Here is a 22,031-nt window from a genome sequence, read left to right on the forward strand (position 1 = left end):
GGGGGTCCGTAGGGTGATGGGGGGGGAGCCCCGGGGGTCTGTATGTACAGTTATGGGAGAGCCCCGAGGGTCTGTAGGGTGATGGGGGTTAGCCCCAAGGGTCTGTAGGGTTATGGGGGGGAGCCCTGGGTGTCCGTAGGGTGATGGAGAGCCCCAGGGGTCCATAGGGTGATGGGGGGAGCTACAGGGGTCTGTATGTACGGTTATGGGGGAAATCCTGGGGGTCCGTAGGGTTATGGGGGGGAGCCCCGGGGGTCTGTATGTACGGTTATCGGGGGAGCCCTTTGTAAGGAAGTAAGGCAGCTGAAATAGTGTTTGTTTATTTGTTTGTTGATAGGCAGGTTCCTAGATAAACCGGTTCCTTTGTGGGCGTCGCGCCGCAGGTTATTCCCTTTGGGGCTAACTTAGCCAAAGCTTTTTGGAGTTGACAAACTCTTGAGTTCACGCTTCCCAAACTGTTTTTCCCTGTAGGCTTTTCCAAATAATTTTTTGTCATCTTGTGTCAGGATGTACTAATAGCTGGGATCTGCTTTTCTTCCAAATACTGGTTTTGAGAGTTTGTGCCCCGGCTGCGGAGCATGTGCTGTGGCTTCTGCCTTTGCGCTGCCTCCTGCCCTTCCCTGGGAGAGATGTGCCTCCCGTCTGGGAAGCCCTGTACTCTCAAGGGGATAGAAACGTGCGGGCAAAGTAGAGAAGAGAGTAAAGTGGTTGAATTGCATATTGACACCGGGCTTTTGTGATTGCATGTACTCCCTGCCTGCCTGCAGCAAGCTCTCAGTGGCTGCAAGTGGCAGGCAGGTCAGTTTTAGTGTTGGGTTCTTGTTACAGTCAGGGGGGTTTTGTGTTTCCAATTCGATTCGCGAAACGGAATCATAGATTTGGATTTGTCAAATGTTGCATGCTTAAAACTGTGAGTTTCTCTTGCTTTTATTACCGTTGTGGTTTCAGTTAGCCTCTCTCAGCATGGGAGAAGTGTACAGTTGATTTTACCTGTAGGGTGCAAGAAGTGAATTTCTTACTCCGGTGGATAGATGAGATTTGAGGATTTGTCTCCCTGGGGGAACAGGCAGAATCAGAACAGAAAAAGGAGGTTTGTGGGTTTACAAGTATAGCTTATTAGCTGCTCGGATGTGTACTTACTCTGCAATAAGCTGTTGGCTGCTAGCAGTGATTGTTCTGGTTGCTTTACCAATCTTGGTTTTTTACATCTCTGATGTGATCTATTCTGGATAACCCTCAGTTGAGAGGGCTCTTGGGGACAGTGTGTCATGTTTGCCTCTGCCTGGGAGAAGTGGGTGGTGAGGGGATCGGGGGGAACAGGGGCACGGTGCGTCTCTACCAGCTATACCTATGGAGCATATACCTGTTGACATGGTATTTGCCTTCTCCCAGCTGGGGCTCTGAGTCTTCAGAGTAGTGAGGTCTGAAGGTGTGTGCACACATCCTGCCCCATGGCTTCCACTCATGCCACCTCATTTGCTTTGTCCCCATTTCACCAAAGCCAGGAACTGACAAAGGTGAACAGTTTGGGCTTTTGCTTACAGTCAGGGTCACAGCTGGCTTGTGTGGTCCAAGCCTTTCCTTCACCAAATCCCCCTCTCCTTCATCATGTCAAAGGTTGGCTTGGGTGAATGACCATCCATTCCAGCTGTTAGGTTAGGCTGTGGGGACAGCAGCTTTGTCAGTTATCTGTCACATTTCTGACTGTGCTGGCACAGGCTTGTCCAGCTGTTTCTGGATAGGACCTTTAAGATCCGTGTATCTGAAAGAAGCCACAATTCAAACAGCAAATATATCTGCGGTCTGTAACAAATAAAAGTTTTCTCAAAGAGCAGAAGACCTATCTTTTTCATCACACTTGTAAACTTTTAGATTAATCTTTATTTAATCAAAACTGCTCTAATGTTTGGGTAAAATAAAGGATTGTATGGCCTTGATTTACTGAGTTCTTGTATGTCCTTTTTTGTGTGTTTAATAATTGAGCTTGCACCAGCGCGTGTTCCTTATTAAAAGAAATTGAAAAATACAACCAATTCCATTGGGCCAAGTTAGATTTACTGTAACTGAAGTGTCCAATCTTGATGTCCTCATCCACGTTGCTTTGTCCCAACTTAAGAGCACGTTGCAATTACAGTAAGGACAGCACATGAAAAATCATGTTCATTACAATTTTTTATATTCAGATCTAATCATAAATTTGAGAGCTGACTAGGGCAGTAGTGAGAAGCTGTAGTTTGTCTTGCTGGAGTTTTTCTTACTCTAGATGGATTTAGACTTCTCTCACGATGTAATCAGCTCTATGTGTATTTTAGGATTGCTTCTAAATCTCTCTAATCAGAAATTTTGTATCTCCAGTAGCTTGTCTCTTTGAAATATTAGAAAGTTGATCCTTGTTCTCTTACCTTGCTAGATTATTTCTTTTGCTTAAATCTGATTAATCTTCTTCTTAAGCTGAGCAGGAAGAATAAGAGAAGATCTTGAAGATAATATAAAATCCAGGAGAGAATATTCTTAATCAAATTCATAAGAATTAATAAAGCTGTAACTAAAGTATCATATTTGAAGATCTATTTTCAATGGTTTCAAAAGAGGCTGTAGATTATAAGTGAACAGTTTAGTTATATCACAAGAGATATCACTCCCAGATACTTAAACCTTTTACAAGGCTGTTACATTAAAAATCTGATAGGTTTATGAGGATGTAATGGTAAAGTTGCTGACATAGTGGTATGCAGATGAAAACTGGATGGCTTTCGAAGCCATCTAAAACAGATCATACTTATTTTGCTTTACCTTCAGAACTGAAAAGAAGATCTGTGACAGGGGCAATTTTATTTCCCATATCACAGAAATGTAAGCCTTTGATATCTTCTGAGTCACAGTTAGCTCCAGCAAGAGGTTTGATGAAAGATCAAGTAGAGCACAAGGCAAGCTTCTCGTCCCGTTATCTGATATAAACCAGAGCAAATACTCTTCTTTTCATGTTGCAGGTCTTGCTTGCCTGGAGGAACTTTATTTAAATTGCAAGTTAGTACAGTGTTTGCACCTGACAATTAGTTAGATTTGACTAATTTGGATGAACAGTAGAAGAAAGATAAGAATTAGCAGAAATTTTACTTATTTTAAAGTGGAGGGACTTCACAAAATTGTCCCGAAATAATTCCATACACCTATAACTGTGAAAAATTTCAATACCAAATAAAGACTTAATTTGCTTTAGAGGTTTTCATTTTTGCTTTTTAAGACTGGGATAAGTTCAGCTAGTTCTGCTGCTACTCCAAGCAGGAAAATTGTATGAAAGTCGATGGTAGGATCTGTAAGGTGGGGTCTTTTTTTCGTTTTGAATCTGATAGTTTGAGCTCTGTGCTACAGATGTAGGAAACTCATTTAATGAGTAGTGGGCAGTAAGTCTGCAAATAGAAGTTCAGAGGAAGTGCTTGATGGTGGTTCATCACCTACCGATAAGTTTCCTGTGAGTGAGAGAACCATCAGTTTTACTTTTTACCTCCTATCTTATGTAATCCTGTGATTGTAGCCTTTATATAATAACATGCCGTTATTTTATTTTATTTCATTTCATTTTATTTCATTTTGCTTTATGGTAAGCTATTCACAAGTACACCTCATTCCAACTTTGTGACGTATCCCTTTCCAATCACAATTTCTCTGAAAAGTCATTTGACTTTTTCTTGATCAGCTCCTGTCTCTTCCATCACTGCTGCTATTGGTGTTTAATTCAGTGGTTTGTCTGTTTGCCTGGTGGTAATGCTTTGAAAGAGAGAATGCTGAGTTGCTCGCAGTCACTGTGAGAGTGTTGCTAATTACCTTCTGACCAAATGAAAAAAAACCACAACAAAACCACAGACAAAACAAAAACCCAAATGGATGGTGAGGAAACAAAAATTGAACGTGGTTGCTAATCCACCTTGTAGAGGAGCCACTCTTTGAAATGATTGCCAGCATTTCAAAACAGTTTGAGATAAGGGGATGAGGGATTTTTTACGTAGGTATTATAGTGCCCACTCCAGACTCTGGGGCTGATTAGAGAGACTCTTCTCTTCACCTAGATAGTTACACGTCATTTACATGACAGCATAAGCAAAATAAGGTGGCGTTATCTATTACTTCCAGTTCAGCTGAGATTTGAGGGGTTTTGTACTTCTGGATTTACCTTGTATAGCTTCGTTCGAGCATCTTGGTGTATTTGGTAGTCACCAAGAAAACTGGTACATACATATATATATATATATATATATGTATATATATACCCAAATTGGAGATTTGGCTGGTGGGATCTGAAAGGGTCTCATTTCTTTGTGTGGAGGAAGCCAGGAAGAGTCCCCTTTCTAGTTAAATCTCGTCACCCTTTGCTCATCAAGATGTGCTGATATACTTTGGGAAGCTTGCCCTGCCATGGGCTGGGCTCGGGTATGTCATCAGCCATAGATTAATTGCTTTTCCTGCCCTGCCTCCCCGTGTCGTGTGTGAAACTTAAAGACTGGTTTGCAGTGAGAAGATGCAGAGGTGCGAGGTTGTTTGCGCGTGTCAATTCGGGGAACTAAGTGTTTAAAGTAGAAAGATTTTGGTGGCCCTTAGTTATCATGTTAAAGTTATGGCATCGTATTATAAACTTAGAAGTCCCTTTGCTAAATTTTGGGGGGGGTCGGTATGGTCCCGGCAGTAGAAGGAGTTGCATTCTTGAATAACATGAGGTATGGAAACCTTTTGTTTATAATGCATGTTGATCAACAGAAATGAAACAGCTCTGCTGTAACATGTCATAATATCTTCTCATTGGGCTAGTTTATAAACATCTTTAAAAAAAAAAAGTGCTATTTTTATAGTGTAGGCATACACTTTCAGGTAATTATGTGGGTAGCTTGTTGCTCTTTTATTTTTTTTCCTACTGCCATTGAAAAAAATAAACTTTGGTGAGTCTGAACATTAATGCCTCTGTTGGTTCTTTGTGATACTTCTCTAATCATGTACTGAAATATTTGTGTTGACTGTGTTCACAGGCTAAAGAGTGCAATGGTGTCAAGGCTCCAATTGATACAAGCAAACCCAACCCTAATGAGGTGGAGTTTGATAACCTGTACTTGGATATGAATGGTATCATTCACCCTTGTACGCATCCAGAAGACAAGTAAGGCAATTTCTTTTGTCTCTTCACAAATAGGATTTATTGATAGCATTTCAGAAGTTGAATTGAATGCTTTATGTTTTAGGCCAGCGCCCAAAAATGAAGATGAAATGATGGTTGCAATTTTTGAGTATATTGACAGGATCTTCAACATTGTAAGACCCAGGCGACTTCTTTACATGGCTATAGACGGAGTAGTAAGTATTGATATATTTAGTTCCCTGTAATGACTGTAAAATTAGGGTAAATACCATCTGCTCTCCGAAGTTCCCTTGGGGATAGTTTTCTAAAATTAAAAACTACAGGTAAAACATACTGTTAATTTAATTTTGTTGAGGGTAATTAAAAGCGTTGATGGGTTTTGTTGTCCGCGGGGTTATATGAGCTTGCTAATATAGTCTGTTGCTGTCTGAATGCTGCTTGTGAAAAGCAGGAAACTTCCATAAGACAGTGAAACTCTGAGACTACTTCTGTTCCTCCGTTCTGTGGCTTCAGTAATAATTTATGCCGCAAGCTGGCAACAACCAGAAAACAACCTGTTTAAGCAAATGCACTTAAAATGGGCAGTGACTGCATTGTGCTGTGGAGTGTTTCACAGGCTACCTGAAGGCTTGTCTTTCTCCATACCCAATTCTCATTTCCCCTCGGTACCTCAGTTGGTCTAATGGAAGATATCCCCTCTTCTTAATAGCTTTGCTTTACTAAATATTTTTCTATCGCAATTGAGAGATGTCCAAGTGGCCTGGCAGAGTGCTGGTAGGCCTCTTAAGCTTTGGTTATTTTTCTAGGCTTTTCAGTTTCTCAAAGGTAAAGTGAGTATCATCAAGTTAAAAGATTTTTAGCCTGAATTCAAGTGCAGGAATTCCTAACGTGTACGTGTGTCTATAGAACTCATCCCAACCAAACATTGTTGTATCTTTTCTTAAAAAGTCCCTGTTTGGGACCGTGTCACAGAAATCCCTCTTTCAATTAAGAGTTTAGGCTGATGTCTTGTTAAACGGTTGTGTAATCACAGACCCACCAATTTCAAAAGACTTGCCCAGAAAGGAAAACAATTGCCCAGGTGCAAGAACTGAACCAAGCATTACGATACCTTTTTTTTAGGCTCCACGTGCAAAAATGAATCAACAGCGGTCCAGAAGATTCCGAGCATCAAAGGAGGGCATGGAAGCTGCTGAAGAGAAGCAAAAAATAAGACAAGAAATTCTGGCAAAAGGTAGAACTAACTGTGGCCGTATCTGAGGTTTTTCAAGTGAGAGTCACCTTGATTGTTTTGAATGCTCCAGTGAGGGTCAGAAAAGGGATGTCTTGCTCAGTGGACATTTGCCTGTGTGTTACTAAGAGAAGGAGGGGATTGCAAGGCTACAGAAGGATGGATTTGTGTTTTTCAAAGTTAAGAACTAAGACAAACCAAAATGTCACTTTTTTTTTTTTCTTCTTCAGTCTTCTGCCTGAAATGGATTTGTGCTGAGTACTCCTAACTCCTTTAGAAAAAAAAAAAAAATGAATAGAAGAGGAGGGATAAGTGCAGTAGTGGGATACTAACCAAAACTCTTATGGAAGGAAGTACAGATTTGTAGGGCTTGATGGAAGGATTGTTGAGGCTTAAAAGCAGGGATGAAATGAAAACAGTACTGCATGAGAATAACCACCTGTGAGCAAGGGTGGTTACTTGACACTGGAAATCCTAAACTCGGTGAGGAAGCAAAGTCAGTGCAGCTTTTTTAGGGCAGCTTTTGTGAGTGACATGAGTGGAGCGAAAGGAGTGTGTTAGTTGAGGTGACTGTGTAGGAAGAATGAATGCCGTAGCCCAAGTGAGAGGACCAGGGTGTAACCGGTGAGTGACATGAGTGGAGTGAAAGGAGTGTGTGTGGCTGGAGCAGTTAGTTCAGGTGACCGTGTAGGAAGAATGAATGCTGTAGCCCAAGTGAGAGGACCAGGGTGTAACCTCAGTAGAGATGAAAGAGGGAGGACAAAGACTTTTTTAACATTTTTTCCTGTAGCGTTTCCACACTACGAAGACCCTTTGTGAAGCTCAGAGATGAGAGAAGTTGGTGTAACCCTGTTTGTGAGCCCAAGTGAATAGATAGTGGAAACATAGGGGAGAATATGTAAGAAAATAATTATTTCCTAATGTTTTATCTCCTTTAGCAAGCTTAGTTTCTCTGATATTTCTTTCACAATCTTTTGACAGAATAGGTAGTGAAATAACTTGTCTGAAGTAACAACAGCATTTGTAAATGTACTAATACCTTATTTTAAGATGAAGATAATGGTAAGAACTCTTTTAGTTTTGTTGTTGTTTGGTTTGTGTTATTGTTGTGGGTTTTTTTAAGCGAACTAACTTTAAATAAGTGTTAATGTTATCAGAGGAGCCATCGGGTTTTTATAATGCAAAAATGTTTTTAATCTTCCATATTGATTTCCTTCTGTTTAATGTTTTTATTGCTCTAGGTGGCATTCTTCCTCCAGAAGAAGTGAAAGAGAGATTTGACAGCAACTGTATTACCCCGGTAAGTAATCTTGCACTTTACCCAGCACTTGCCAGTGGCTGAATGATGGTTTAATTTATTTCCTTCTGTCACTTTTTAGGGAACTGAGTTTATGGACAATCTTGCTAAATGTCTCCGCTATTACATTGCTGACCGTTTGAACAGCGACCCAGGGTGGAAAAATTTGACAGTAAGTTTCACAGTTTTGTACTTCAGGAAAATGAAGGTGATCTGTTAGGCTGGGTTTGGATGTGATTGAAGAGTATAAATTTAGCAGATTTGTCTCATCTTCTGGCACTGTGCTCTTATTCATAATGGACCAACTTGTGCGTTCTGCTTCGGAGAACATTTCATCCTAATAACACAATCTAACAGTGCCGTTTGTTTTGGGTTCATTTAAGAGCAATGAAAAGATTGAATAGTAGAAGCCACAATTTGATGTAATAAGAGTCAGGGTTTTAGGAATACTTTTTATTCTTTTGGGGAAAAGTGTCAAGATACATTGTATATATATTCTTTTCACCATTTCCTTTTTAACTCATTGGCTACCTCAGGTAGGCTGCATTTTCTCCTTTATTCTAATAATGGGTGACAGTAGATGACAGGCAACAAAAATAATACATGTCAGCTTTCTTGTCTTTCTGGACTTGGAGGTTCTGTTCTCCTGTTCCTCAACCACTCCACCCCTACGGAGTTTTCTTTCTGACAACCCTGTTTTTGATCTGGACAAGAGGGCAGAATAATCAGTCTTCTCAGATGCAGCTGTCTTTTATTTTCCCTAAGTTGGCTGTTTAAGAGGTCTAATTAGAGGGCAGTTGACTCTGCTTAATTCCCTCCATCAGACATGAGTTTTGTAAAAGTTAATGCTCATCTGGACACCAGTGTAAGGAAGCGTATAACGTAGTAATGTATCAGTGTGTCTGTGAGTTCAGACGATCTAAAGGGGAGCAGGCGTATGTCTGCTTTATCTGGTAGCTCTCCAGTGTGTATTTTGATTGCCCCAATAATTTGAAAGAAACTTCAAATATGTTAGTGACATGATAATTTCATTGGTATTTGAATCAATATGTCAGCTTCATCCTAGAATTAGTAGAGAACAATGAAGGTCTATTCATTGGTTCCAAACTCTTAAATAATTTAATTTTGAGTCGTAACATTTTAGTTGAAACTACAAATTAGAATTTTAATTATTCATAAGTCAGATTGGGCATGTGATCTATGTGAGTTGTTTGGGTTTTTACTGTGGCAGCATAAATGGTTTACATCATCTGTCAACATTTCACAGGTTATTTTGTCTGATGCTAGTGCTCCTGGTGAAGGTGAACATAAAATCATGGATTACATTAGGAGACAAAGAGGTAAAATCCAAATAAACATGAACATTTTGCTTTAAATTAAGTCACTAATAACATATTTTACATGACTTTGGTTGACTAAATGTTATTTTCTTTTGTGTAGCTCAACCAAACCATGATCCAAACACTCATCATTGTCTGTGCGGGGCTGATGGTGAGTTCTCTTTGCTGGCCTACTAAGCTTTTTTGTGCTGTCTTCTGATTGAGTTGGACTGTAGTTTTTTAGGCTTTAACTTGTATCTGTGTAAATAATCCAGTGTAATTGTTAGTTTTGCAAAGCTCTGTATAATAAATGTGGGAAGACCCATAGATGAAAGGCTAACTTTCACTTAGTTCTACTGTCTGGGTAGTTTGTGGCTGAACACATGTGTGTGTTTACCCTTGCTTAAGGTAGAATGTACTTTTCTTTTTAACTTTTTCTATAAAAAACTTAATAATTTTTATCCTTCATTCTATTTTATTCTTCTCTTTTGATTGGTAGCTGATCTGATTATGCTTGGGTTAGCTACACATGAACCAAACTTCACCATAATTAGGGAAGAGTTTAAACCAAATAAACCCAAGCCATGTGCTCTTTGTAACCAGATGGGTCACGAGGTTAAGGATTGCCAAGGTTTGCCCAGAGAAAAACAAGGCAAGGTGAGAATTTTGCTATTTCTATAATTTTTTTTTATATATAAGCTAATTTATGTTCGATTTTTGGCAGAAACGTAGTGCATATTATATCCCTGTAATAACCTGGCTTGCCTCTTATAAGTAAAAGTTGGGCTTCAGTAGTACAAAAATATTATGCCAAACTTAACATCCTCGCTTGTGCTGGTTTGTTGTGGTTATTTTTTCCACTGGCAAGAGAAAATGATCAGTAACTGAACAGAAATGCAAACTAGCAAAATGCATTCTTGGCATAAAAACGTGAGGAACTGTACTCGTATACCTCTTAACTCTCCCCAGAATAAACCTTTAATATTGAGCTGATGAAACTTCAAGTTGAGCTTGGATGTAATGCTTTTTTCCTTTTCTTTTAGCATGATCAGTTTGCAGACAGTCTTCCTATCGCCGAGCAGGAATTTATCTTCATCCGATTATGTGTTCTGCGAGAGGTATGTTGAAGCAGTTACTAGATCTGTTTTATAGAAATAACATTTTTAAGCTCCATACGCAGTGTTTTCTAATGTCCTCTCTTTTGCATGTCTGTTGCAGTACTTGGAAAGAGAACTCACTATGGCCAGTTTGCCTTTCACGTTTGATTTTGAAAGAAGTGTTGATGACTGGGTCTTTATGTGCTTCTTTGTGGGAAATGACTTTCTTCCTCATCTGCCATCTTTGGAGATCAGGTAGTTGAGAAGATGTTTTCTTTTTCTGGAAGTACACCTACTGTGGTTCTAGATAGTAAGAATCTCATGCTTTTGTTTGTTTGTTTTTAGGGAAGGAGCAATCGATCGCTTGGTTACCATATATAAGAATGTCGTGCACAAAACCGGGGTAAAATTTTTTGCTCTTTCTTGAAAAATACCTGAGTGTTTGCTACAAAAATAGACTTTTTTTTCAACTATATTATTTTCTGATTTACAGGGGTACCTCACAGAAAGTGGTTTTGTCAACCTACAGCGAGTCCAGATGATCATGTTAGCTGTTGGAGAAGTTGAAGATAGTATTTTCAAAAAGAGAAAAGATGATGATGTAACTTTTTTTTTTTGTTAAATTCTTTGAGTTTGATTTTAATCGCAGTCTGCAATGCTCCTTTAGTAGAATAAGAAAAAATACAAACTTTGTATTTTTTTGTTCTGACCTCTAGTGAATTGATTCATATTCTAAAAGGAATTGTGTTTCCTTGGACTGCAAGGCTTGTTTTTCTGGTTGTTGTTATCCCGAGTAACAGCAAAATGAAAACTCTATGTGAGTTCTGTTAACTGCCCGCAGCTTTTTTAATAGCTGCTATGAAAACTAAAGGAAAAATTGTTTTATAATTTGCTGCAACGTGTGGAAGTGCAAGCTGTGAGCAGGGGTGGCATATTTCATATGAATTCCAAGTGTGTTCTTGCCTTGCAGTACCTTCTGCCATTTGAAATGTGTCCGGAGGCTGTCATTCTTTTGGTCTCTGTAGTTTGTCTGTGCAGTTTTTTTGCAGACATATTCCAGTTTATTCATTAAGTGCAGGTGGAAAAAAAAATCTCCTTGTGAATGACAGAAGAGTTATATTCACTATCCAGTCAAAAAATAATGTGCCAGTGCTGGCAAAACTTTTTTTTTTTGATGTGGAAATGTGAAGTCCTCAGTTTCCTTGGCCCAAGAAAAAGAAATATCTTTCCATGAGCCTCTTCTTTTCCTGTTTCTAGAATTTTAATGTCTCTACTATTTTATTTTTTTTTAACTATTTTTGGTGGCTATTGCAGTGCAGGCAGGGAGCTTGTGTCCTTTTTCCTGTTTCTAGAATGTTAATGTCTCTACTATTTTTATTTTTTTTAACTATTTTTGGTGGCTGTTGCAGTGCAGGCAGGGAGCTTGTGTCCTTTGATGCTGATGTCACCTATAAGTAAGGCTATAGCTAAACTTAGTGGATTATGTAAGTCATTAACAAAACTGTGGGGCTTTGATTACACAGGTACATTTTTTTTTTTGCCCCATAGGTTTGTAGGTTTGCAGGGTAGTGTTGAATTTACAGACATAAGAATTGACCTATATCTTATTTAGAACATCACGTAAAAACCTTATGGCCTTTTGGTCAGTAATGAATTGCAATGAAATACTTTTCCAAGACACCTGTATGATTGACTTTTTTTCTCTTTATTCTCTATTTAGGATAACTTTAAAAGACGGCAAAAAGAAAAAAGAAAAAGAATGAAGGTAATTTCATTCCTTTCACAATGGGAAAAACTAGCAAGAATTAACGTGTATGCTGTAGCTTTCAGCAGATGCATTGGTTGAAGCTACAGTTGTTGATCATGGTATTTTCTGGCCTGTGTGTAAACTATTTTTAAAGGTTTTTTTCATGGCTTTTCGTAGACTGGAGCTTTGAAAGAAGAAATTGCATATTAAAGACTTCATGAAAGGGAAAGGAGAGAGAGAGAGTTGAATATGCTGGATGATAGCTTTATGTTGTGTCCTTCAAATCCAGACAAATCTGCATTTTCATGATTATTTAGCAATGCTTCAGCGCGGTCACTGTGCAGGAATTGCTTTTCCATGCGTTAACACAAGTCTTCTCAGCAATTGTATCGCTGAGGACAGCGGAGTTTAGCATGAGAGTTCAGGTTTAAATACGTAGAGCAGTTTGCATTAAATGGATTTGCTTCCTTTAGAGGTGTGTTTCTGAAAAGGCAAGGCTTATCCCAAACTGTAGCTCTCTCACATTCTGCCTGCAAGCACGTGAGTGTGGCCAAATATCTCTCAAATGTAGTAGAGAAGCATTAGCTCTTGTGGGAGCCTTTCTGACCCATGTAAGCCAAATTCTTGAAAATTACGTTATTGGAAGGATGTTGATTTCTCTTTTATTCACAAAATATCCTGATATTTTGTGTGTTCATTTCAACATACCTGAATGTCCTAACCAAGACCAAAACTATGCGTAGCTTCCAAAACTTTCAGGGCACGTGATATTTCCATTATGAGTAATATTTAGAGCTTGTTTTTATTTTTTGGATTATGTGTTCTCTGACTATCTCTAGTAGAGTGGAAGACGTTACTCACTTTGCTTACAAAGATTGCATTCTTCCCAGTGAGTTAGATGAAGTCTCACTTCCCCACAAAGCTGCCTTTCAGCCCACGTAGAAAGAACATGGGCACAAAATGCAGGGTTGGTTTGTTTCTGTTTTAAAAGAGCTTAACAAATTATAGGAATATAAGGGTCTCGCTTCTAAATGCCATCTTAACGTCTGGTTGAGATTATTCAACATAATTAATTTAAGCTGAACTGGATGAATGAGTGAATGATGCTTGTTTTAGATAACATGTTAATCTGAAAGTTGTGAGAGCGCGATCACACTGCTGGGGAGGTGACACATCTTGACACTATACCTGTGTATATTTGTCTTTTAGAGGGATCAGCCATCTTTTATTCCTGGTGGACAGTTTTCCCCTCAGGCTCTGGGCAATCGATCGAGCCCTCAGGCAATCAGTAACCCTAGACAAGCTGCCTTTGAGATGAGGATGCACGACAGACAGAATTCTGTAAGTAGGTGTTCAAAGGGATTTACAGATAGAAGGGGAAATAATCACCTCCCGTGTTACTCTTTGACACCTTTTTCTCTGCCCCACCGAGCTTTCTGGAAAAGCAGACGCCAAAAAATTTATTTTTTTCAAGGAAGTGGCTTTTAATAACCAATTTTTGTGAGACTGCTTAATAAAATTGTGTTCTTTATTTAATGCTGGGTACGATGCTGCTTGTTAAAAAGTTCTGGGAGGGCAAGTGTGAGGTGAGTGTATCCAAGTGCAATACGGTGGCTCTTCTCCCCAAACTTGTTTGGCACTCGTGGAGTTGAACCTCCTGTGAGTGCAGGCTGAGGAACTTCCTCCAGTACGTTGGTGGAGACACAAACTGAATAGCTGAGCTGGAGGTCCTTTATTAGTCTTTTTGGAATTTGTATACACACGCAGACATAGATATTTATATTTTGGAAATTTGTGATTTGCGTATCTACATTTTTATCAGCTGCCTTTACTTTCCAAAGCATTACTTTTCACTGGGAAGAGGAGAAACTTACATCAAATTTTTTGCAAAGGTATTAGAAAGTGAGGAAAAAGCGGTAAGAAGTTGAGTGCTCTCTTAGAAGTCTCAATGGTTAACTTTAAATAACAATTATGACAAATATTTTATTTTCGGCATAAAGCTTCATCCAAACAGTGAAAAAAATTTTTGATTAAAGGTCCTTTTCATCAGCACAGCTGTGTGTTCTGTCTCTTAAGTCTAAATAAATAAAGTATGCTTTTTCAAAGTATAATTTCTGCTGGTTTCCCCTTTAGTCTTGAAACTTTTGCGTGTGGGTTAAGCAAATCAATTCTTTCATGGAATGGGAGAACTTGCTTTTAGCCTCTGTAGTATTAAAATACATTACAAATTAAAGTACATTTAAAAGTACATTTAAAAGGAATTTAAAATATCAATTGTGAAGAAATTTAGAGTATTTTCTGACTATCAAGCAGCATTTTTACAGTAGTCTGCATATGCATTTTTCACTGTTGCTGTAAAATGAAGCTGTAACATAGCTGTAGGACTAGAGAAAACAGTTGTATTCCAAAATTGGAATGTATAAAAAATAACAAGTGTTATCAATTTATCTGTCTTGTTTATTGCATCTTTTTCTTCCTTAAATACATGAACTTTTTGCCTGTATATATCAATGCCTGCCTTTTAATACAAAGATGTCTTCTTTTGCCACTTGACTTAATAGTTAAAGGATTGTGTCGTTTTGGGGGAATTAAAAATAATGCGTGTTATTATCACAAAGCTGTCAATTTTAACTTGAATATAAAATGCCTAATAAATCCTTTCCCCCTCCTCGCCCCCTCCCTCTATTTAACTGTAATCATTTGGACCCTAGACAACTTCATCTCCAAATACCAGCCTCACTCCTGATGGCAGCCCATCCCTGGCAGGAGGAATTAAGCGAAAAGCTGAAGATAGTGACAGTGAACCCGAGCCAGAGGATAATATCAGGTGAAGCCATTTTTTTGTAGCACTTTGTTAGCAAATTGCTGAAATAGATGCAGTCTAATTAATGCCATTTAGCTTAGAGCAGCAGTGCCTTCAGATGCTTTTCTATGATCTTTTTATCCACCAGTAATTAATGTGGAGGGTTAGAATATTCGGTAAATTCCAGTGAGATGTGTAAGCTAGAGCTGTTAAATCTAAGTATCTAGATTAGTATGCGTGCAGGTTTTCATCCTCCAAGCCACTGCTCCCTTTGAGACCAAGCACTAGATTGGCTAGACATTCACTGTGCAGCTTTGATTATGTGAGCTGAATGCCGCTGCTTTGCAGTTGGATTTTTGAGCTGTTTAACCCATAAAGTTCAGTCGCCTTCTCGTGCCCGGTGTTATTTATCTCCACTCTCACAAGATGTTTTCTTCCATCGTCCATTTGTAGCGGGCCCTGTTTTTGTCTAAGATGAGTTCTTTAAATATCTTAGGGAGGCTGATCCCTGGGTGATTAAGGGATAGGGATTTTATGAGCATTAACTGGCAGTGAATTACTGGTGAGTGTGAGTTTATCAAAAGTTTAAATCGAGCTATCGCCCTTAAAGGGTGATGGCCCTTATAATTTTTTGTGAAAGTTTTCATGATAAATATAAGTAGTAAGTTTTTTGTTCTCTGTAGAGCCAGGGGATTTAGGTGGACACGGAATAACAATAAGGGTTACTTAATGTAAGAAAGTAAGTTTTTGTTCTCTGTAGATCCAGGGGATGTAGGTGGACATGGAATAACAATAAGGGTTACTTAATGTAAGATGCCGGTCGCTGTTGTCGTGATGTATTTGTGGTATCCAGCCCATCAGGTCTGCCATTATCAGATATTCTAGCTCTTGTTCTTCGTCCTGTACGTGCAGATCTGAATGGATTGATTGTTGGTTTTAATTTTTTTAATTAAGCAAAATTTTAATCTAAAATCAAGATACATTTAATACTGCTTTCCATCTGAATTTTAGCAGAGATTCGAAAAGAATCTTTAAGAGTTTTATAGCAACTAGTGTGAATTAACTGTGGTGGTTTACAACTAGCAATAGTTTTGACAGGGTTTGTATTGCCAAGCAAAAGGATACGCTACATTCATTTGCAGTTATTTAACCTCTTTTATAGGTCAGAATATTTATTCAGATCCTTTTCTGAGTGAAAAATAATTTTGCGTTTCATTAAAAGTCAAAACAATTGCAAAAATGTACTAGATGCAACAAAGTTGTGAAATTATACTTAATATTCAGAGTAACTTTAAAACTAGAATAAATAGTTCTAGTCAGCTAGCAGATTGGGTTTTGTTACCTTACAGAAAAGGTTTTTGAAATTTATGCAAGTGTCTAGTTGCCAGGGAGATCCTAGGGTCACAGAGTCACAGACTGCAGATGTTCTTGACTCTGTCCTTCAAGACTTTAGCACATGTAGCTCTGTCCTTGCTCACCTGGCTTTCTTAAACTCTGGAAAAGATCTCCTGGTTTCTCTGACCTCCTCATCAGTTTGAATTATATTTGAACTAGCTCAGGTCAGATTTTAAAAACTATCTCTGGAGTGGGTAACCAACTTGAAACAGAAGCAAGGAAAGATCCTTTTTTGCAAAACCAAAAGGATATGCATCATGTAAAAAAGCATAAGTCAACCCCTGGTATGTCTTAAAGGCTGCATACGTTGTGTTTATTGCACTGTGGGATTCTGACAAGTGTGAGTTGATCTCAGAGGTTACTTTTGTGGTTTGGATTCTGTATGCAAATTAAAGTGATCACAGCCTTTGTGGAAAGGGATCTTGCATGATGATTTTCAAATGTGACAATCAATGCCAATTCTGAACTGTTGCGAATAAAATTCTGTTTAAAAAAAAAAAAACCACAATGTTATTAAGGGATTATCTGATTTAACCAGTTCCTAAATCAGATTTGTAATTCACTTTAGTTTGCTTGCATACCAAAGTTCATGTGAACTCTGATAGGTGTGTGTAAAATTCATTCCCTATGGTGAATAGTAAGTTTCAATTAAAAAACAAAAAAAACCCAACAACCAAAAACCCAAACCAGCAAAACAAATCCAAAAAACCCAAGAAACAACCAGGATAGTTTTGAACCAGGATATCACTGTGACTGAACCTAGTGTTAGGTGGAGCTTAATCTTTCTATTACTGAAACTAGCTTTTTAGATGGCAGTCTCTGAATTGAACTGGAATTTTCTCCAAGATCACGTTGTCTGTGTTAGGACTAACAGATTGAAATTTTATGTGCGTATTAATAGCTCCTTGCTTGTGGCACAGCTATTTTCTCAGAATTGAGATGTCACCTAGAGAATGACAAGGAACGCAGCAGATGTAGCAAGTGGATAAAATGTCCAAGGAAGAAAATCTCTAGAGTCTGTAGGCAGTGATTCCTGTTGCTGCCCATGCCCATGACAGCTGTATTCCCCCTGCCTTCTCAGTTTTTGAGGAGCCTGTGTTCTGTGCTTACTGTTGGTCTTCACAGAATATTCTTGCTTGAAATGTGGTACCCTACAGCATAATGTGCTTTTTTTCCTAACGTTACACACGAGGGCTGAGAGATTCAGGTGCTTGTCTGTCAAAGATGAGTGTCTGTTTTCCCCTGCCCCATCCGTAGCCAGACATGAGGGGGAGCTGTGTGAAGTGAGGATAAATGGTGTCTGAGAGTGATCTTTTGACTCCAATATCCATCTGGCATGAAAGGTCGAAAATCCCTGTCTAAAAGGGAACTTGCCTGATACGAGTCAGCAAACAGGAGATTCCTGAGTTGCAGATAGCTCTGGTGGTAACATAGCTCATCTGAACAGCAACAGAATACAGAAATCAAGCTGCTGTTGCTTAATGTTTATTTGCTTTCTTTTCATTTTGAGTAGCAGGGGAAACGATAGCACTTTTCTGCTTGAGAAAGGGCATTAAGAATAGAGGGATGAACTTGATGTGAGAAGGTAAAGATTTTGGCCTGGGGTACATTAAACAAAATAAGGAGGGGGAAGGGTTTCTAATAGTTGGAAGAGTTAAAGACCAAAGTTCAAATGGCACTTTTGGTAGTAGATTCCTGGTAAGGGAGGTGAAATTGCCAACTAGGAGCAATACTGTTCTGAAAACTCCTGACAGCAGCAGGCATGTATTTGAAAATCTATCCTGCTCCTAACAAGTATTTTTGAAGACGTGTTTATCAGGATGGTAGCTTCAGAATTTCATCTGGATTCTCTGTGGTGCCAACCATCAAATTTTATTCTCTTGCTGTTGAGTATCAGTTTTTATGCTTTCATTGAAACTGTATAAAAATGAGACTTGAAGTCGCAAGTGACTTTTTGGCTTATATTTTAATTCAGTTATGTAAATGTGCATATATTAACATGTATTGACATCTATTTGTGTTTGTTATGCAGGTTGTGGGAAACTGGTTGGAAACAGCGCTACTATAAAAACAAATTTGATGTTGATGCATCTGATGAGAAATTCCGTCGTAAAGTTGTACAGTCTTACGTGGAAGGGCTTTGCTGGGTTCTCAGATATTATTATCAGGTACTTAAAAATTTATTCTCTGAAACGTCAGTTTTCTTTTGTGTCTGCGCTCTTTCTTTTCAGGAAATAATAATTATCCATTGCTCATTTTTGAGAAACAGTGCTTTTTTTTTTTTTTGAAGATATAAAATGAGTGCCCATTCTATTTGGCACTCAAGATTTGAATGCTGTTTTTGTTTCTCACATACAGTAATGGCACTTGTTAGTTTATTAAGGACTGGTGCATATTTTTGCTTTGCAATACGTGGCGTGGTGAAATTACAGATGACTAAATGGGTGAACAAAGGACAAAGCCTGTGAAATTCTAGTAAGAATTTGAAAGGAACAGAGTTGTCAGTCTTCTCCGTAGATTGTAATGATGTTCTATGAAGTGTATTGTGATTGAAGTAATCTGTATCTGATTTAAATCTTTTGATAATTGAGATGTCAGATTGGCAAGAGATTAGTTAGACATATTGGGGTTTCTTGCACCGATGGTTAATAACTAGCTTCGTGCCCTGCAGACAAAGTAAGTTATGTTGTGTGTGTGACCTGGGAACAGAATGTGCTGGAGCCAATGAAGTTTATCTGTTTGAGCAGGGCTTTGGAGCTTGAACACAGTGCCAAGTTGATAAAGCTGCACACTTTTCCTAGGTGGCTCACACCTGTCCAACCTAGAGCACAAGCAGGGCAAATAACTTGTGTGCCTGCAAAAAAACATGCAGTCTTAAAGCTAGTTTATTTTAACGTGTACTCCTTTCCACCCTTCCACCTTGGAACAAACAGGGAGTGTGTTCCCTTCCACTGTATGAATGAGTTGAGTTTGGGCTCTGGCTTGGATTGGTATGGTGGATGAAAACCACAGAGTTGAAGGTTTGCAAATCTGTTCCGGTTGATCTGCAGCAGAGCTGAGTTCTCCTCCTCCTTGAGTAGCTCCTTCTGCAAAGGACAAACATCGCCTCGACGCCCTGTGATCCTGCACACAGTTTAGGTCTGCTGAAAGCAAGCCGTGTTCCTCTTAACCATGGGGAGATACACTCCTAGAACTCCATAGGTGCCTGTGTCCCTCCAAAGTGTGTAAATGGATTTTCAGATTAGCTGTAGGGGTCTAGTTGCTGAAGAACTGTCGGTGTGACCTTCAGTGATGCAGCAATACAAAAGCACTGCAAAAGGCAGTCTGGATTTTAAGGGAAACTGAAGGGCTTAGACAAAGGGAGCACCTGGCAAAACTGAGATAATATTTACAAGGTGCCTGAAATATTTATACTCATTTGACAGTTGTAAAATGAAGTTTGTTTTATTCAAAGAAGTGCGCGTGGGATGTGTGTTCATTGCGTTATGATCAGAGGCTGTGCCCTGGTGCAGATGTCATCGTGTGCTTTAATAACTGTTCAAACTGGGATTGCATTTGCATGTTGAGAGATTTGTAGCTCTAAATGTATAGGAGCTGGAAGACAGGCATACACTGAACTTAAAACAATATGGGCAAGTCTCTATCCAACACTCGCTAGTTTAGCTTCTGAAATCAATTTAATTATTGAGGTGCGTGTAGGTGACTTCTTCTGAGTTTGTAGATGTTCTGGCAGAGGTAACTGATGCGTAGAGAAGTGATAGATGGTAATGATTGCAAAGGAAATAAATTGGTGAGGTTGACAACAGCTTCAGGCTTCAGGCAGGACCATAGTGCTCTCAAGAAAATTGAGGAGTGCCAATAAGACCTCAAGAAAAAATGACTGCACAGAAAATATTTTCGAGTTTAGAAATGTTCCAAAGGAAAACTTGGTGAAAGTACACAAATATGGTTAGGGCTTTTTTTTTTTTTTTTTTTTTGGTACTGTTTTGCTTCACATTCAGACGACTCAAAAAGAAGGCAAGCCTCTCTCTGGGCCTTGTAAGAATGATATTGCAGACTTGAAATAGCAACGAAGTAGTTGCACGTGCTGCTGTTTGTACATGCAGAACAGAACTGTGTGTGGGCAAAATCCCATAACCTGCTATACATTGCATCAGTATGGAGCAGCAGTCAGATCACTTTCTGCCCATATGGAAGTTAGATGGGGAAGCTGTTGGACTGGGGGGAATTTCAGAATAGGTTTGCCTGAGGGTTTTTGTGTGTTGTTTTCTGTTTACCGTAATAATAATTGCTTCTAGTAACTACTGCTCGTTGTCCATAAAGCTTCTGACAGAATAGATGATGTGCTCTTCGATCCTTATAAAAAGCTAATCATGCAGAGCATGTTCCACTAGTGGGAACATCTGTCTGGAGAGGAGAAAAAAAAAAAAGGGGGGGGAAGGAAAAAAAAAAACCACAAACAAACAAGAAAAGAAACCAATCCACCTGGCTTTTGAAACATACTGAAACCATCTGAAGAACTGCATCTAATAATTATAGTCTCGGTAATTTTGTACCAAAAATACCGCTGGAGGAGCCCCGTTGACATTTACGTATTCAGAATTGGAAGTCAAAATAGTGGGCTTTTATTTCAAGTGGTACTGCTAAGAAAAATAGCTGAGGAGGTGAAAACTTGACTTAGACCTCCTAGAGCCACCTTTCCTTTATAAAGTGCATTGTGTTCTGATTTGTTTTGAGTTTACTTTATTTTCTCCTTTTTGAGGATTATTTTTCCTCTTTCAAGTGAATGCACTTCTTATTTCCCAATATTCAAGACAGAAGAATAAGAGGGGAAAAGCAAAATGTTAGTTGAAGTGTGTATTAGTCTTTGTACTGAATTGAAAAGTAACAGTTAAAACTAGAATACTTTTCAACCTGCAACAAATATTGTTCACATTTTCACACCTTGTAGAGTGCATCAAATCGGGGTTCTCTCTCCTGTATTCCCGAGTTAGTGGTGGGTTTTTGCATTGAAATACAGTAGTGCAAACTGTGTGCTGCCAGAAAAATACTGCTTCTGTTCCTGTTGAGACCTCTGTAGTGGCTTTCTGACTGTCACGATTCTGCCGTCCTAATTGTGTACAATAACAGAGAACTTGGAAATTCCTGCTCGGTGTCATCTGTGTGTATTTCCCTGTTTGAGATGTGGTAGCAACTCTACACAAGTTGAAAATGTGTCCAGTTGTTACAGGCTCCTCAGTTTAGCCCAGGGACTGGTGAACTGTATGGATAGACTGTGATTTCCTACTCTTCGAGGGTTCTCTGATCTCCTGTATTCCCGAGTTAGTGGTGGGTTTTTGCATTGAAATACAGTAGTGCAAACTGTGTGCTGCCAGAAAAATACTGCTTCTGTTCCTGTTGAGACCTCTGTAGTGGCTTTCTGACTGTCACGATTCTGCCGTCCTAATTGTGTACAATAACAGAGAACTTGGAAATTCCTGCTCGGTGTCATCTGTGTGTATTTCCCTGTTTGAGATGTGGTAGCAACTCTACACAAGTTGAAAATGTGTCCAGTTGTTACAGGCTCCTCAGTTTAGCCCAGGGACTGGTGAACTGTATGGATAGACTGTGATTTCCTACTCTTCGCAAGAAATTCTGTTGTGCTTGGTTTTAATTGGACTCGGTGCATGTGCTCGTGTGTTGGTTTTTTTTCCCTTGGGGAGGTGGAGAAAGGCCATGAGGTGTGTTACAGTGTCCTGAAGCAAAGGTTAAGATTCTGCTGTAAGGTCTTTTTGTGTCGTTATGGTGCTAGGTACTGTCTCTTTGGCTGTCTCCCTTAGTGACTCAAACCTAGCACATAGCATGAGTACTTGGGCATAGAAGTCTTTCTGCTGCTCTGTGCTGCCGAGGAAATGCCCGAGGTCTCCATTCACTCTCTAGTCTGGCTATGAAAAGTTAAGTCCCAACCTGAAGTCCAGAGTACCTTTAGAGGCAAGAGCTCTTTCTTTTCTAATCGTGGGGACTCTTCTTTCTCCTGG

The 22,031-nt window shown here is 39.1% G+C and overlaps 1 protein-coding gene across 1 annotated transcript in view; it reads left to right on the top strand.

Moving 5' to 3' along the window:
- XRN2 (5'-3' exoribonuclease 2) overlaps nt 1-22,031 on the top strand; it is a 73,106-nt gene that overhangs the window by 1,319 nt on the left and 49,756 nt on the right. The window contains exons 2-17 of the mRNA XM_014962510.1: nt 5,019-5,146; nt 5,229-5,340; nt 6,248-6,359; nt 7,598-7,656; nt 7,736-7,825; nt 8,921-8,993; nt 9,094-9,144; nt 9,472-9,629; nt 10,016-10,090; nt 10,191-10,324; nt 10,415-10,472; nt 10,563-10,670; nt 11,790-11,834; nt 13,026-13,157; nt 14,528-14,643; nt 18,047-18,182. Of these exons, the coding sequence (XP_014817996.1) occupies nt 5,019-5,146; nt 5,229-5,340; nt 6,248-6,359; nt 7,598-7,656; nt 7,736-7,825; nt 8,921-8,993; nt 9,094-9,144; nt 9,472-9,629; nt 10,016-10,090; nt 10,191-10,324; nt 10,415-10,472; nt 10,563-10,670; nt 11,790-11,834; nt 13,026-13,157; nt 14,528-14,643; nt 18,047-18,182 (1,587 nt within the window). The remainder of the gene's footprint in view (nt 1-5,018; nt 5,147-5,228; nt 5,341-6,247; nt 6,360-7,597; nt 7,657-7,735; nt 7,826-8,920; nt 8,994-9,093; nt 9,145-9,471; nt 9,630-10,015; nt 10,091-10,190; nt 10,325-10,414; nt 10,473-10,562; nt 10,671-11,789; nt 11,835-13,025; nt 13,158-14,527; nt 14,644-18,046; nt 18,183-22,031) is intronic.

The sequence above is a fragment of the Calidris pugnax genome, unplaced genomic scaffold, assembly GCF_001431845.1.
Source record: "Calidris pugnax isolate Ruff unplaced genomic scaffold, ASM143184v1 scaffold147, whole genome shotgun sequence".
Lineage (NCBI taxonomy): Eukaryota > Metazoa > Chordata > Aves > Charadriiformes > Scolopacidae > Calidris > Calidris pugnax.